At 47.1% G+C, this 17322-nt stretch overlaps 2 protein-coding genes across 2 annotated transcripts in view; one reads left to right on the plus strand and one right to left on the minus strand.

Annotated features, from left to right (window-relative positions):
- myo6a (myosin VIa) overlaps window positions 1-17322 on the plus strand; it is a 374163-nt gene that overhangs the window by 6499 nt on the left and 350342 nt on the right. The gene's annotated exons all lie outside the window — the stretch shown is intronic.
- LOC121293110 (ATP synthase subunit g, mitochondrial-like) lies at window positions 8534-8900 on the minus strand. The gene has a single exon (XM_041215780.1). The coding sequence runs from the start codon at window positions 8898-8900 to the stop codon at window positions 8577-8579; it is 324 nt and encodes a 107-aa protein (XP_041071714.1). The 3' UTR covers window positions 8534-8576.

Here is a 17322-nt window from a genome sequence, read left to right on the forward strand (position 1 = left end):
TCTCTTCGGCCCCCCTCCCAATCTCTCTTCGGCCCCCCTCCCAATCTCTCTTCGGCCCCCCTCCCAATCTCTCTTCGGCCCCCTCCCAATCTCTCTTCGGCCCCCCTCCCAATCTCTCTTCGGCCCCCTCCCATCTCTCTTCGGCCCCCCTCCCAATCTCTCTTCGGCCCCCCTCCCAATCTCTCTTCGGCCCCCCTCCCAATCTCTCTTCGGCCCCCCTCCCAATCTCTCTTCGGCCCCCCTCCCAATCTCTCTTCGGCCCCCCTCCCAATCTCTCTTCGGCCCCCCTCCCAATCTCTCTTCGGCCCCCCTCCCAATCTCTCTTCGGCCCCCCTCCCAATCTCTCTTCGGCCCCCCTCCCAATCTCTCTTCGGCCCCCCTCCCAATCTCTCTTCGGCCCCCCTCCCAATCTCTCTTCGGCCCCCCTCCCAATCTCTCTTCGGCCCCCCTCCCAATCTCTCTTCGGCCCCCCTCCCAATCTCTCTTCGGCCCCCCTCCCAATCTCTCTTCGGCCCCCCTCCCAATCTCTCTTCGGCCCCCCTCCCAATCTCTCTTCGGCCCCCCTCCCAATCTCTCTTCGGCCCCCCTCCCAATCTCTCTTCGGCCCCCCTCCCAATCTCTCTTCGGCCCCCCTCCCAATCTCTCTTCGGCCCCCCTCCCAATCTCTCTTCGGCCCCCCTCCCAATCTCTCTTCGGCCCCCTCCCAATCTCTCTTCGGCCCCCCTCCCAATCTCTCTTCGGCCCCCCTCCCAATCTCTCTTCGGCCCCCCTCCCCATCTCTCTTCGGCCCCCCTCCCCATCTCTCTTCGGCCCCCCTCCCATCTCTCTTCGGCCCCCCTCCCCATCTCTCTTCGGCCCCCCTCCCCATCTCTCTTCGGCCCCCCTCCCCATCTCTCTTCGGCCCCCCTCCCCATCTCTCTTCGGCCCCCTCCCCATCTCTCTTCGGCCCCCCTCCCCATCTCTCTTCGGCCCCCCTCCCATCTCTCTTCGGCCCCCCTCCCCATCTCTCTTCGGCCCCCCTCCCCATCTCTCTTCGGCCCCCCTCCCCATCTCTCTCCCCTCCCTCCCCATCTCTGTCCCCTCCCCCCCCCATCTCTCTCCCCCCCCCTCCCAATCTCTCTCCCGCCCCGGCCCCCCAATCACTGACTCCCTCTCACCCCCTGCCTCCCCCCTGCCCCCCCCCCCTCTCTGACTCCCCACTGCACCCCCCTCTCTGACTCCCCCCCCCTGCCCCCCCTCTCTGACTCCCCCCCCTGCCCCCCCTCTCTGACTCCCCCCCCTGCCCCCCCTCTCTGACTCCCATCCTGCCACCCTCTCTGACTCCCATCCTGCCGCCCCCTCTCTGACTCCCACCGCCCCCCCTCTCTGACTCCCACCGCCCCCCCTCTCTGACTCCCACCTTGCCCCCCCTCTGCCACCCCTCCCTCTCCCTCTGCCACCCCTCCCTCTCCCTCTGCCACCCCTCCCTCTCCCTCTGCCACCCCTCCCTCTCCCTCTGCCACCCCTCCCTCTCCCTCTGCCACCCCTCCCTCTCCCTCTGCCACCCCTCCCTCTCCCTCTGCCACCCCTCCCTCTCCCTCTGCCACCCCTCCCTCTCCCTCTGCCACCCCTCCCTCTCCCTCTGCCACCCCTCCCTCTCCCCCTCTGCGCCCCCCTCCCTCTCCCTCTGCCCCCTCCTCTCGCCCCCCCTCCCTCTCCCCCTCTGCGCCCCCCCTCCCTCTCCCCCTCTGCGCCCCCCCTCCCTCTCCCCCTCTGCGCCCCCCCTCCCTCTCCCCCTCTGCGCCCCCCCTCCCTCTCCCCCTCTGCGCCCCCCCCTCCCTCTCCCCCTCTGCGCCCCCCCTCCCTCTCCCCCTCTGCGCCCCCCTCCCTCTCCCCCTCTGCGCCCCCCCTCCCTCTCCCCCTCTGCGCCCCCCCTCCCTCTCCCCCTCTGCGCCCCCCCTCCCTCTCCCCTCTGCGCCCCCCCTCCCTCTCCCCCTCTGCGCCCCCCCTCCCTCTCCCCCTCTGCGCCCCCCCTCCCTCTCCCCCTCTGCGCCCCCCCTCCCTCTCCCCCTCTGCGCCCCCCCTCCCTCTCCCCCTCTGCGCCCCCCCTCCCTCTCCCCTCTGCGCCCCCCCTCCCTCTCCCCCTCTGCGCCCCCCCTCCCTCTCCCCCTCTGCGCCCCCCCTCCCTCTCCCCCTCTGCGCCCCCCCTCCCTCTCCCCCTCTGCGCCCCCCCTCCCTCTCCCCCTCTGCGCCCCCCCTCCCTCTCCCCCTCTGCGCCCCCCCTCCCTCTCCCCCTCTGCGCCCCCCCTCCCTCTCCCCCTCTGCGCCCCCCCTCCCTCTCCCCCTCTGCGCCCCCCCTCCCTCTCCCCCTCTGCGCCCCCCCTCCCTCTCCCCCTCTGCGCCCCCCCTCCCTCTCCCCCTCTGCGCCCCCCCTCCCTCTCCCCCTCTGCGCCCCCCCTCCCTCTCCCCCTCTGCGCCCCCCCTCCCTCTCCCCCTCTGCGCCCCCCCTCCCTCTCCCCCTCTGCGCCCCCCCTCCCTCTCCCCCTCTGCGCCCCCCCTCCCTCTCCCCCTCTGCGCCCCCCCTCCCTCTCCCCCTCTGCGCCCCCCCTCCCTCTCCCCCTCTGCGCCCCCCCTCCCTCTCCCCCTCTGCGCCCCCCCTCCCTCTCCCCCTCTGCGCCCCCCCTCCCTCTCCCCCTCTGCGCCCCCCCTCCCTCTCCCCCTCTGCGCCCCCCCTCCCTCTCCCCCTCTGCGCCCCCCCCTCCCTCTCCCCCTCTGCGCCCCCCCTCCCTCTCCCCCTCTGCGCCCCCCCTCCCTCTCCCCCTCTGCGCCCCCCCTCCCTCTCCCCCTCTGCGCCCCCCCTCCCTCTCCCCCTCTGCGCCCCCCCTCCCTCTCCCCCTCTGCGCCCCCCCTCCCTCTCCCCCTCTGCGCCCCCCCTCCCTCTCCCCCTCTGCGCCCCCCCTCCCTCTCCCCCTCTGCGCCCCCCCCTCCCTCTCCCCCTCTGCGCCCCCCCTCCCTCTCCCCCTCTGCGCCCCCCCTCCCTCTCCCCCTCTGCGCCCCCCCTCCCTCTCCCCCTCTGCGCCCCCCCTCCCTCTCCCCCTCTGCGCCCCCCCTCCCTCTCCCCCTCTGCGCCCCCCCTCCCTCTCCCCCTCTGCGCCCCCCCTCCCTCTCCCCCTCTGCGCCCCCCCTCCCTCTCCCCCTCTGCGCCCCCCCTCCCTCTCCCCCTCTGCGCCCCCCCTCCCTCTCCCCCTCTGCGCCCCCCCTCCCTCTCCCCCTCTGCGCCCCCCCTCCCTCTCCCCCTCTGCGCCCCCCCTCCCTCTCCCCCTCTGCGCCCCCCCTCCCTCTCCCCCTCTGCGCCCCCCCCTCCCTCTCCCCCTCTGCGCCCCCCCTCCCTCTCCCCCTCTGCGCCCCCCCTCCCTCTCCCCCTCTGCGCCCCCCCTCCCTCTCCCCCTCTGCGCCCCCCCTCCCTCTCCCCCTCCCCGCCCCCCCCCTCCCCGACCCCCCCAAACTCCCTCTCTCTCCTCCTCCCAGCCTCCCCCCACCCCTCTCTCTCTCCGGTTCCTCCCCTCCCCCTCTCTCTACCCCCCCACCCCCCCCCCCCCCCCACCCTCCCTCCTCTCTCCCCCACTCTCTCAACCCCCCACCCTCCTTCCCTCTCTTTCCCCCCTCCCTTCCTCCCACTCCCTCTCTTTCCCCCCTCCCTTCCCCCCACTCCCTCTACACCACCCCCCCCCCCCCCCCCTCCCTCTATCTGGGTGGGTGTGGTCTCCCTGGATCAGTTCCTGGCCCTGTTAGGGGCAACCTGTTTCATGCTTTCTAATTTCAGGCAGATTCTCGTTGCTGAGGGAAGGAGGAACCTCTGACTGTATTGAACTGCCTGTGCATTGTGGTCATCCAGATCCCTGGACCTAGCTGTCCGGCTGACTGTTTTTTGTGACCTTTGCCACAGCCCTTTACAGATTGTATCCTGGTTTGAGCAGGAAACTGAAGTCCCCCCACCTCCCCTCCAAGAGAAAATGGCAGGGTGGGAGTTCTGTGCACTTATTTGCTCTGTGTTGGAGGATCTGCAGCATTCGTGCCTTACCCATTCAGTTGAAAGCTGTCAGCTGCTCCAATTCCTCTGCATGTTCATATTTTACTTGTTGATTTTGGCTGGGCACTATAATTTGGATATGTCGAATGGTTTTGCCTTTAAATCCTTTAAACTGACTCATTTTCATTCATTTTTCCTGGAAGAACAGCCCCTGTTTATATCTACAGTTGGTTCAGGCAGTCCCCTGCAAAGCATTCTGAATGGTGGCTTATAAATTGAGTGAATGACAGTGGATTAATCAACCAAGTGAAAATAGGTTGTTTTTCTGCACTTTATGTTAAGTACACTGGTCATCTTCCTAAAGCAGAGCTTCAGGCAAAATATTTTTGAATTTCTAGTGGGACTGCTGTTCTTCCTGAATTATCGACATTCTGTACCATTCAAAGTGTGACAAAAACTGCTTCAGATTTTTTTAATGTAAAACTGTTTTTTGTTTGGGAATGCATAATTGAACTACTCTTAAAATTTGGCATGATTTGTCAATTTTATTGTTCTCTAATATTAATCATTGCAAAGACTTTTAATAACATTTACACTGGTGAAGTGCTAGTTTAATTCTTGCTCTGAGGAATTTTCCATAAGTCTGATTTTGGCATTGTTACCCGTTCATAGTTTACCATTGTGAGGGATTTGGTTTTAATATCTGACTTGTTTTAATTTTGGATTACCCTTCAACAAGTGAAAGTTTATGAAAACCAGAAGCCAAGTATAATTGCTTTGATATTTGTGCTCTCATTCCAAGAAGAGGTGGAGCTAACATTTTCTCATGACTCTGGAAATTCTGAATTGTGGTCAGTTCTGTTTTTATGAAAGCACATTTTAATTGAAGCAGCAAGTGCTGTGAATGGATTTCTCTATATTCCATAAGCAGAAATAATCATATTGATCTTCGTGTAATCTTTGTTTAATTAATGTTAGCCTTTCTACCTGTTTCAGGTACTGATTGATCAACATGCATATTTCTGGTTGTTAACAGTTGTGGATTTCTTTTTATTTTGAATTAGATTAAGTTATGAGGTATGATAAGGTATTTAAGGTATGATAAATCACCTTTAATTTCCCAGTGTATACATACCTTACACCATCACCTGGTATGATTAAGGCAAGTCTTTCATATTGGAGTAACTTGTATCAAGCGTGGACATAATGTATTGATACATTTTGTTCAGTGAGGCGGATATGTGCTGAAGACAGTTCAGTGGCACTATGGAGTAGAGCCGAAGCTAGTGAACTGTGTACTGTACAAAGCACAATTGATAGATCCTTTACAATTCCTCAATATTGTGCTCCTATTTACTGAAGGTGTCTTTGAGCAGGTGTAAAATATCAGATGGACACCTTTGCACTGAATTAGATGTAAGGTGGAATCTGCAGGAGGACATGCTGTGCAGTGTTCTCAGTTGAAAATAAGTATCAGTGTGAAATTGAAAGCTAATTTTAGAGCTGTTCACTTATGCACACTTTGTTTGAACTGGAGAACTCTCACAATGGTTCTTTACAAGTCGCCTTTAACAGTGCCATTGAGGCATGCACTGATGTCATTAAAAGAATGGATGATTTATTAATACATTGAGAAAAGTTGAATGGTATAATGGAAGAAGATGAAAGGAGAAGCATCATGAAATGACTGCAAATTTAATGTGTGTATGATTAGAAAATCTTTAGGAAGTTTAACATTCATAAGGAGGTGCTATACAAGTGAGATTCAGCTTTTTATGTCTATAAAACAGATGCATTTTTAAATATATTCAGCCCATATAAGAACCACTAATGGATTTATTGAAAATAATAAGACTGGTGTTATGTTGCTATAATAGATGTCGCAGTATGGTTGCCACTGATGTGGAGACGGAAAGCCGACGTCTTGCTGTAGTTCATACAGAAAAGGTTCCCCTCTTCCTATATAAAACATATTGATGGATTAATTGCATTAAGTTAAGTGATTAGAATAAGTTTCAAATAATTTCCTGGAGGAGGTTTTACAGATGCCCTTAAAAATTGGTATGTGGTGTTGCTTTTGAATCACAACAGTACAGACATGATTACCTGTTGTATTGGTCATTAGAATCAAAGGAAATGGGGATAAGTGAAAGTCTTGCGTCTTATGCACTTGATCTGTAACAAACGCTCAATGGCAACGGTGATAGATTTTGTTCTTTCAAACTTGAGTTGCATTGTGAACTTTGTAACATGAGGTTAAAGCACTTATAGTCATGATGGGAGTATCTGAAATAATGAACAAAGAACGTTGCACTCGTACTCTATTACCCTATATGCTACATGTAGGTTTCTATGTCTTTTTGTCAGCAGTAGACTGAGTGTAGCACAGCCTAGGAACATTGCCGAAACCTGCATACATACTAAGTAAAGTAGTAAATAAGCTTAGTGCAAAAGTATACTCTCAGCTAATTGGATAAATTGTTTCAGTTAACCTTTGCCCGTCTAATGGTACAATCAAGAAATAAAGGTTTGCATTTATCTTGTAATTTCCACAGTCCCAGGATATCCCAAAGTGCTTTGATGTGCAGTCAACATTGTTACATGACAGCCAATTTGTGAGCAAGCAAATAAATGAGGGATAAATGCTGATCATGTTATTGGGGAGAGGTCTCCTGCACTTCGATTAATTCTATGGGATCTTATACGTTCAGCTGAAAGGGAAGACTGGCCCCAGATTTAATGCCTGTTCTTGCAAACTGCAGCACTCTCATTACTGCACTGGACAATCAGCCTGAAGTTTTTGCATTTAAGTTGTTTTCTGTTGACTTGAATCCACAATCTTCTAACCCCAGAGACAAGGGTGCCAGCAATTGAACAATCTTCTAACCCAGAGGCAACTGAACCATGGCTGACATACTATTATTCACACTATAACTGGAGTAAAGGTACAAATATTTAACACTGATCCTGCAATTGTACTGTGAGTGCAGCCTCGATCCGCAACCACTGATCTGATACAGGAATGAAGAATGGTCTCACTCCGCTTTGCTTCAGAGTCAGTCAGACCTTCACTCCTGATTTACACTTCACAAGTGTAGCATTGCATAGCTAAAACAGCTTTTTGTTGATGCTAAATTGGCAGTGTCAATGCGCTAAAGTTATCCTCCCCATTATCTTTATTTAAATGTAGTCGCAGCAACATCATTCAGGGGATGCTCTTCATTTTATGTTTTGCCACAGAAAACATTAAACGACTAGTGGCAAATTAATCGCAAAGAGCGGATTGAAAGATAAGTCACATCACCCTGTGCTGTCTATTTGTCATTGTGTACAGGGAGAGGCGGCTATAGTATTTCCACAAAAGTGTTGTATTTCTAAACAAAATTATATGCAGAGTGAAAGAACTAACATTGCTTTTTTGTGTTCATGAACCAGTCTAAATATTGTAGCCATGACTATAATGTGAACTTGAAAAAGTTTACATGTCTCTAAGCATATAAAGACTTTGGAGACAATCAGAGCTTTATTAAAATTATAATATCTAGGTGGATTCATGAATACAATGAAGTAGAAATATGATATTTTTCACTCTAGTTATGGTTTATGATCAATATACTACATAGAAATGCCATAGTCACCCATTCCAGCACTAGTCAATGGATAGACAAAATAGAATGGAAGTTATTTATCTTTCAGTCATTTGCAATGAATTTGCCACCATTGATGTTTTCTGTGTTAGAGCATGCTGTGAGGAACATCCTTTGAATTCTGTTTCAGGAAAGAGAATGAACTTCAAGAATCAAAGGATAATGTAAAAGACAATCAAAACTAGCTTTTTCAAGCACCCCAGTCCCAGGCAGACTCTGCCTAAGATGAGTGGGTGAGGCTTTTGTGCTCCATGCACCATTTCATGACTAATATTGTACTTTGTTCTTTTTATCTTTTTTGTAAAATTCAAAAACTGGAACAGGGTGAGGGCACTGCAATGGATTAGTATGGTGTTCTTTAACCTGGGTGACCTGGATTCAAAAGCAGATTTCGAGATGGAAGTTCTCTCTGCTTTTTGTAAAGAATATCGTATGTTTTTGATGTTCTTTTTGTGGGAACCTAGCATTTGGGATCCATCTTCTGTTGTTTTGCTGTTAAGCCTGCTTTCTGTTGACTGGTGGCAGGCTTGTTAGTCCCTTGGAAACCAGATTTAAAAGCATAAATGTGGAAGTTGGCCCATGGAACAGCAGGCTTTCAGAACCTGACTTAGAGAGAAATATAGAATTGGCTTAAGAGGTCTGTGTGGGATATGTTTTAGCAATCAACCCTATTCCCAGTGGATGTGGATACAGAACACTAATGCCACTAAATAGATCATTTTACCAAAACCACAAAATTGGCTGGTTTAGGAAGTGAAGAAATCTCTGTGGGTTATGCTCTTCATAGAGAGGGGATTAAGACACATTATTGGTAAAGAATACTAGGGAGCTTTATTTTTTTTAAGTCCTAATAATGGGTTTATTTAATTTGAAATATTCATTCATTTACAATGGAATGCTAGTCCAACACAGGTTAGAGTTCAGACATTATATCCAATCAGGCTTCTTCGGCCAATGACCTCGCCAATGTAAAACCACATCACAACTTTCGTGGCCACAAGTGTGTTCCTCAGGGCATCCTTTACTGTTATTTGTTTGTAACTCCCAGCTTTAACTGATGCCACAAGACCCTTGAAGCTTTCAACAGCCACTGGGATTTCTCCAGGAGTTGGAGGAGTCAGCTCCACCTGAGCATATTTCCAGAAGGTAGCCAGACGTGGTTTAGAGTAATTAGCAGCAGCCAGGGCGAGCTTGGGGCCGCCGGTCACCACTTTCTGCACCAACCGCCGCGCCGCCTCCGCCATCTTCTTTATATTGCATTTAACCTGTAATTCTTTCGAGTACAAACCCGTTTCCATCTGTTCCTATTCAGATGAAGTTACGTTGTTTCATAGTTTGCCATTGTGCGATTTGAACTTGGGGTTACAAACCCAGTACCATAACCACTTGGCTATTTAGGCCAAGCAGTGTACCTTATTAATTGTATACAATTACAGATAGGTGGAGGGCATTAGTTAGAGTTCCCACTTGACTACATATACAGAGACACTTATGCTTGGCCTAAATAGCCAAGTAGTAATGGTACTGGGTTTGTAACCCCAAGATCAAGAGTTCAAATCTCACAATGGCAAACTATGAAACAATGTAACTTCATCTGAAACAGATGGAAACGTGTTTGTACTTGAAAGAGTTACAGAGACACTTATGCTTGGCCTAAATAGCCAAGTGGTAATGGTACTGGATTTGCAACCCCAAGATCAAGAGTTCAAATCTCACAATGGCAAACTATGAAACAATGTAACTTCATCTGAAACAGATGGAAACGTGTTTGTACTCGAAAGAGTTACATCTTCTTAGCTTGGCCTAAATAGCCAAGTGGTTATGGTACTGGGCTTGTAACCCCAAGATCAAGAGTTCAAATCTCACAATGGCAAACTATGAAACAATGTAACTTCATCTGAATAGGAACAGATGGAAATGTGTTTGTACTCGAAAGAGTTACAGAGACACTTATTGAAATTGGTGTGGTTGAGTTTCACTCTAAATAAATGTAAATGGCTCCAGTATCATCCTTCACCAAGTGCCTTTCTGGAATGTGACATACCTGAGCTGGGAGCCCTTGAAACTGACATTCAGATATTTAAAATGGGGAAACCGGTATTAATCTTCCACCAGCTGCTTGAGTACAAAATTCATCAAAAAAACTGGAAAGTAAGTGACCTTAACCAAATGAGATGTTGTTACCTCTGTGTAATTGCTGCTGGGTTCTGATAGCCTATTGTTTCCCATCCAAGGTTTCATTGTGTGCTTGTAGGCTCTGGTGGGTGTGATTTGTATTATCGTCTTACAATTTCCTTGGTGGTACTGGCTGGCATTAGGATTGGCTGACTGGCCACATCTTTACATTCATTCTCTTTGCACAGTTTCTGTAATGTGCACTTTATTCCATAAAATGACGGTATTGAGTACTGGTCACTGAAGTAAAAAAGGGACTGGTAACCCATGGAAGAAGATATTTCTGATTTTGTGAGGTGGTGTATTTATAATCTGTAAGTCAGTCTTTGTCAGTTCTTTTCCATAGTTTTGGTTCATTTTAGTTGAATTGATGAATGTTTCCATCATAAATATAACCCTCCACTGAAAATATAACTAATTTAAAATCCTCACCTCCTCTTCAGAGCTGACCTCGGTCTTCATTCTGCCTACTCTCAACAACCTTCTCCAGCCTTTTTTCCCTTCCTGCACCGTGGTCCTTTTATGCAGCATTCCCTCCATTTGCAGTGGTATTAACATCAGGACATTAGAGTCATCTTGGGCCTACCTCTCTGGATCTCTCTCCATAAACCCTGCTGCCTCTACAGCTTTAAATACCTTCTTGCAATCCATCTTTTTGCCCAAAGTTTCAGCCACCTAGTTCAATTCTCCCCCCATGGCTCAGCATACGTTCATTTATCTGTTTTATTTAGTTATACCCCTAATCCAACCCCCATGCCCTTGAATACATGGGGATGTTTTTCACTAAGTGTGCTATATAAATGCAGGCTGTTAAGTTGGTTATTTATTCTGTTCATGTAACAGTCTCTCGGGATCAAGGATAGAGGAATTTGAAGAGTGTCCTGAGTGAATTAGATTGCTGTTTACACTCAAAATATTTTTTTTGCTTTTGGTCCACAGGGACTTTCCTGACTGAAGTATGATATTATGCATGGAGCAGATAAAACCTATTGACTAACCTGTGGATTGCAGCAGTATTAATCATGACTGTGTTTAGAAAAGTGTGTACTGTTTATATTGTTTGTTTAAAACATAGTGAGGCACCTCAGTTCAGGGTGATGAGTGTTATCTGTGTACCTGTAGATATATCATGGGACAGTGCTGCACCTGTGGGTGTTGGCCTGTGAAAGACATGTTTCAATTCAATTCAATCACATGGAAAATTTGTGTTGAAGCAGTTGGTTAAAGCTGGAGTCATAATATGAACTGCAACATTTGTTGAATACCCAGCATGCAATAGAAATTTTGAATCTGTTTGCAGGGAAAGTAAGGAATATCAATCCTCAGTTGCCTTTGTGCTTTCATACCTAAAGGGAGTGTGGAAATGCAGACAATTTTATTGCAAAAACCAAAGTCAAGTTTTGAAACAGACGTGCGCAGCAGTTTGTGTTCATGTCAAGCCATGCTGTGTTTGTGCTCAGACTGAAATATTTGGAGATTATTTGACACAAATAATTAGAGCCTCTCTGATATGATTCACTTACAGGAGGGGATATTATAAAAGCAAAAAACTGCGGATGCTGGAAATCCAAAACAAAATCAAAAATACCTGGAAAAACTCAGCAGGTCTGGCAGCATCTGCAGAGAGGGACACAGGAGGGGGAATTATGTGTGTTTGGAAAAATCTTTCAAATACAAACAATTTACACTTTTTAAAATAAAGATTTAAGATTGTCATCCCCTATGGGTAAGTGTGTGGAAATTTTTTACTCTTGTTTTTCCTGTGGTGCCTACACTATTACATCTGGTGCCACTTGGGACCTGTTCTTTATTCTCAAGCCCACACCAATCATGGTTGACATTTGCCCTTTAACCCCAGACACATCAATGCTGTACTGATTTGGTCTAAAAGTGCAAGGCAGCTGGGATGATTTGTCACAGATGACGTACGTCCTCAGGAAGAGAGAATTTAAAATTAAATGAATGATCTGATAATTTTCAAATTCTTTTTTTAAAATGCCTGGCCGTTGCTTTGATAATATACTTTGCTGGTGCCTCTGTTTTGAAAAGCAAACCAGCATTTGTTTACAGTTAATTCCTATTGTGTACTGTTGTTTGAACCTAGGGCAGATTTAAAAACAAAATGTCTTTGGCAATGTAATAAAATGTGAAACCTCATCCCTTACCTGGTAATGTGGTAATCAATTTCGCTTCATTGTGGCAGTCAGCAAAGAGGGATTGACTGCAACACATTGTAATGTATAGATAAAAACAAAAAGCTGTGGATGCTGGAAATCCAAAACAAAAGCAGAATTATCTGGAAAAACTCAGCAGGTCTGGCAGCATTGGCGGAGAAGAAAAGAGTTGACATTTTGAGTCCTCATGACCCTTCAACAGAACTAGGTGAATCCAAGGAAAGGGGTGAAATATAAGCTGGTTTAAGGCGTCGGGGCCGGGGAGTCGGGGTGGGGGGGGGGGGGGAGTGGAGAGGGGTGGTGTGGTTGTGGGGACAAGCAAGCAGTGATAGGAGCAGATCATCAAAAGATGTCACAAACAAAAGAACACATAGGTGTTGAAGTTGGTGATATTATCTAAACGAATGTGCTAATTAAGAATGGATGGTAGGGCACTCAAGGTATAGCTCTAGTTGGGGGGAGCAAACTAGAGGAACAGCACCTCATCTTACGACTAGGCACTTTACAGCCTTCCGGACTGAATATTGAATTCAACAACTTTAGGTCTTGAACTCCCTCCTCCGTCCCCACCCCCTTTCTGTTTCTTCCCCCTTCCTTTTGTTTCTTCCAATAAATTATATAGATTTATCTTTTCCCACCTATTTCCATTATTTTTAAATCTTTTATGCACCCCCCACCCCTACTAGAGCTATACCTTGAGTGCCCTACCATCCATTCTTAATTAGCACATTCGTTTAGATAATATCACCAACTTCAACACCTATGTGTTCTTTTGTCTGTGACATCTTTTGATGATCTGCTCCTATCACTGCTTGCTTGTCCCTACAACCACACCACCCCCCCCTCCACTTCTTCCACTCCCCCCCCCCCCCCGACACCTTAAACCAGCTTATATTTCACCCCTTTCCTTGGATTCACCTAGTTCTGTTGAAGGGTCATGAGGACTTGAAACGTCAACTCTTTTCTTCTCTGCCGATGCTGCCAGACCTGCTGAGTTTTTCCAGGTAATTCTGCTTTTACATTGTAATGTATATTGTGCAATCCCCAAAAGTACATGATGGGGAGTCCTAATCATATTAATAGTCCCTACACATGCTGCCTACGACTTTGAGAAATGCTTCCTCTGTTGAACTCTGGTTAATGGTTTCATGTTACAATGGAAACAGGGTGCTAAAAAATCACTTTCTGGATATTTCCTGTATAACTTGGTTCTCCAAATTATGAATTAAGTAAGTAAGCACCAAGAAATGTTAATGCAGCTTATATTTCTTCTCAATCCCCAGTAAACCAAACTTGTAGCTTGTCATCAGATAATTGGAATACCTGTGTGCACACAGTGTACATGTCCCATTCTGGCTCCTAAGATACTGTTTGGAAAAATTCTCATGTTGACTTACAATAAGTGTTTCTTGCAAGTCTCTGCTTTTTATTTAAAAGCAAAATATTGCGAATTGTGGAGATCAGAAGTAAAAACAAAGTGGTGGAAAACTGAACGGGTCTGACAGCATCTTTGGAGAGAGATACAGGAAAGAAGGTTATTCATATTGGTCTCAATGTTAACTCTGTTTCCCTCTCCACAGATGCTGATTTTATTTCTGCTTTTTATTTGCTTGTTGGAGTTCTGATGTGGTACAAATGAGATTTCTAATGAGTTTCCTAGCAATGTTGTAGTTTGTTTCATAAAATACAGAATGTATTGTTTGTCAGCAGTGCCATACTTAGAATGGCTTGAAATACTTAGTGTGTGGGAATTGTGCAAGTAGCCCCTGCTGAATTGTTTGCATGATGTATTGAATGGGTTATGAACTGGTTTTTTGTGTGCAAGGGAAAACCAGTGAAGCCTGCAAATGGTATTCACTACAATAAGTGAGTCATATTACAGAAGTAATGGTTGTGACCTAAGGCAGAAGATTGTTATTTCAAGTTCCACTCCAGAGATTAGGTACAGGCCTAGGCTGACATTTCAGTGCAGCACTGAGGGAGCGCTGCACTATCTGTGGTTGCCATCTTTCGGATGAGATGTTAACCTGAGGCCCAGTCTGCCCTCTTGAGTGAACGTAAAATACCCGGAAGAAGAGCAGGAAGTTCTATCTGATGTCCTGGCCAATATTTATTCCTCAACCAACAGCAGTAAACCAGATTTTCTGGTCATTGTCCCATTACTCTTTGCAGGATCTTGCTGTGTGAAAATTGATTGCCATTTACACTATAACAGTGTTTACACTTCAAAGGCACCCCTTTGCTGTAAAATGCTTTGAGACATTCATAAGTCATAAAAACGGCTATAAAAATGCATGTCTTTCTTTCCTTTAACGTGATTGTATTTTGTTTGACTGACTCTAGAATATGCATTTTAAAGAAATGGTATGGTGTTGAAGCAGGGGTGGCAAGTTCAAGCCTCCCACTGTTTTTAATCTCAGCCATGCTGTGGGAAAGGGGTAGGTGCTGGACATTACCTAGGTGGTACAGGGGCAATTGGTCTATCACAAAGTGATGCGGACATTTTTTCTTGCGGCCAAAGCTGATGGTGTCATGGCAGCAAACCACCTCACTGTCTTCTCTATTGTAAGAAGTACATGTCCTGTGCTGAGTGTGGGAGGAGGCGAAGAGAAAAAGGAGTGTTAAGTTAAAAGATGGTTGTAATTGTATAGTGTATTTCTTGACCTTAGCTCTTGAAGGAAACTTAATAGCTTAAGTGTAAGCGCCGTTGCTTTGTTAATAAATGTGTTAATCAATTTACATATGGCGTGGTCCCACAAATAACAATGGAATGACCAGTTAAACAGTTTTGGTGGTGGCTGAGGGACGAATGTTGTCCCAGAAACTAAAGCTTGCTGCATTTCTTCAGGAAAAGATACAGTTGTTTTTTTTACCCTTTTGAACACGAGGGCTTGGCTTAACATCCATAAGATGGTGGCTTTGACAGTGCAGCATATCCTCTACTGCACTGAAATATCAACCTATATAGTATGCTGAAGTTTTGGCATATTTATTTCTATCGCTGTTGACCTTCCTATCAATGGGAACAGTTCCTCTCTCTCTACTCTATCCAGACCTCTCCTGATTTTGAACACCTCTATTAAAGCTTCTCTCTTTTAGGAGAACAACTCCAACTTTTCCAAACTGTCCATGTACCTGAAGGCCCTCATCCCTGGAACCATTATGGTAAATATTTTCTGCATCTACTAAAGCCTTCACATTCTTACCTAATGTGCGGTGCCCAGACTGGATACAATACACTGGTTGAGGTTGAGCCTATGTTTGATAAAGGTTCATCATAACTTTTTTATTTTTGTATTCTATGCCTCTACTTAAAAAGCCTGTATGCTTATTAATCACTTTTTCAACCGATCCTGCCACCTTGAACGATTAGTGCACATACAGCCAGGTATCTCTGTTCATGCACTATCTTATGGATGTTAAGCCAAGCCCTCGTGTTCATGGGTATAAAAGACAGCTGTATCTTTTCCTGAAGAAATGCAGAAGCTTTAGTTTCTGGGACAACATTTGTCCCTCAGCCATCACCAAAACTGTTTAACTGGTCATTCCATTGTTATTTGTGGGACCACGCCATATGCAAATTGATTAACACATTTATTAACAAAGCAACGGCACCAATTGCACCCTTTGTTTTGTATTGCCCCTTCTCAGTCTTCCTCTCAAAATGTATCACTTCACTTTCTCTGCATTCAATTTCATCTGCCATGTGTGCACCCATTGCACCAACCTATGTCCTCTTGAAGTCTATCAGCATCCTCCTCACAGTTCACAATTCCAAGTTTTGTGTCATCTGCAGATTGAAATTGTGTTTTCTACACCCAATTCTACACTGAAGTCCTTAATATATATCAGTAAAAACAGTGGTCCTCGTTACTGGCCTCTGGGGAACCACAGTGTGTACCTACCTCCAATCTGAAAAACAATTGTTCACCACTACTGTTTCCTGCCTCTCAGCCAACTTCATGTACGTTTGGTTCCATGAGCTTCAGTTCTGCTGGCAGGTCTATTACATGACACTTCATGAACACCACATCAGCCACATTATCATGATCACCCTTGTCTGTTACCTCATCAAAAAATTCAATCAGGTTACTTAAACACGATTTGTCCTTAACAAATCCATGCTGGCTTTCCTTAATTAATCCACACTTTTGTCCAAGTGACTGTTAACTTTTCTCAGATTATTTTTTCTAAAAGTCTCCACACTACCGAGGTTAAAATGACTGACCTGTAATTGATGGGTTTATCCTTACGTTTGCTATTCTCCAGTCCTCAGGGCCCATCCCTATATCTAAGGAGGGTTAGAAGATTATGGCTGGTGTCTCCATAATTCTCATCCTAATTCCCTCAGTATTGCTGATTACATCTGGTCCAGGTGCCTTTTAAACTTTTAAGTGTAGCTAGCATTTCCAATACCTCTATATCAATTATTAGCCCATCCAGCAACTCAAATAATTCTTCTTTCACCATGACTTCAGGTTATTCCTTGGAAAAGACAAATGCAAAGTACTAATTTAGTAACTCGGCCATTCCCTGCCTGTTCCCCCAACCACATTATCTCCTATCATTGTTACTTTCTCAATGTTCCATCTACCACCCTGTCCATGGTGCCATAGACTTGGCTGTGCCTGCACTCCCCAGAGGAACCATCATTCCCTCTAGAATTCAGAAAGTGCAGAGCATGATGCACTTGGGACTCCTGCACTATGTTTAGCTGGGTGAGACTATACTCATCTGGCATTGTTTTTATCTATACAATCATAATCAGAGATTGACTTGCCATGGTACTGCTTGTCTGTCTGGCGGTCACCCATTCTGTCTTTGCCTGCACGTCCTTAAGCTGCGGGATGGCCACCTCCCGAACCCAGAGCTTCTCCAGCTGATTTCACTTACTGCACATGCGGTTGTCCAGCTCAGAAGTGTCCTGGTGTTCCCACATGTAGCAGGATGTGCATTTCATAGGACTGAGGTACCCTGCCATGCTTTATCTATTGAAGTACTAACTAAATCTACCAGAAATAAAAATTAAGATTTTAAAAAGAAAACTTAAGATTTCACACTTAAAACCTCACACAGGCAGTAGAGTTTTGCATGAACTTATTTTTATGGAGTGTTGAAGATGGGAGTTGGGCCAGGAATGTGTTGGAATGGTCATATCCAAAGTTAGCAAAGGCATGGATGAGGGTTTCAGCAACAGATGAGCTGAAGAAATAATGTTCTGGACGTGGAAAGAGGAATTCTTTATGATGTCACAGATATCTGGTTAGAAGCTCATCTTGGGATCAAATGTTGCATAAAGGTTGTAAACAATCTGGAT

This window comes from Carcharodon carcharias, chromosome 2 (assembly GCF_017639515.1).
Source record: "Carcharodon carcharias isolate sCarCar2 chromosome 2, sCarCar2.pri, whole genome shotgun sequence".
In the NCBI taxonomy this organism is placed as follows: Eukaryota; Metazoa; Chordata; class Chondrichthyes; order Lamniformes; family Lamnidae; genus Carcharodon; species Carcharodon carcharias.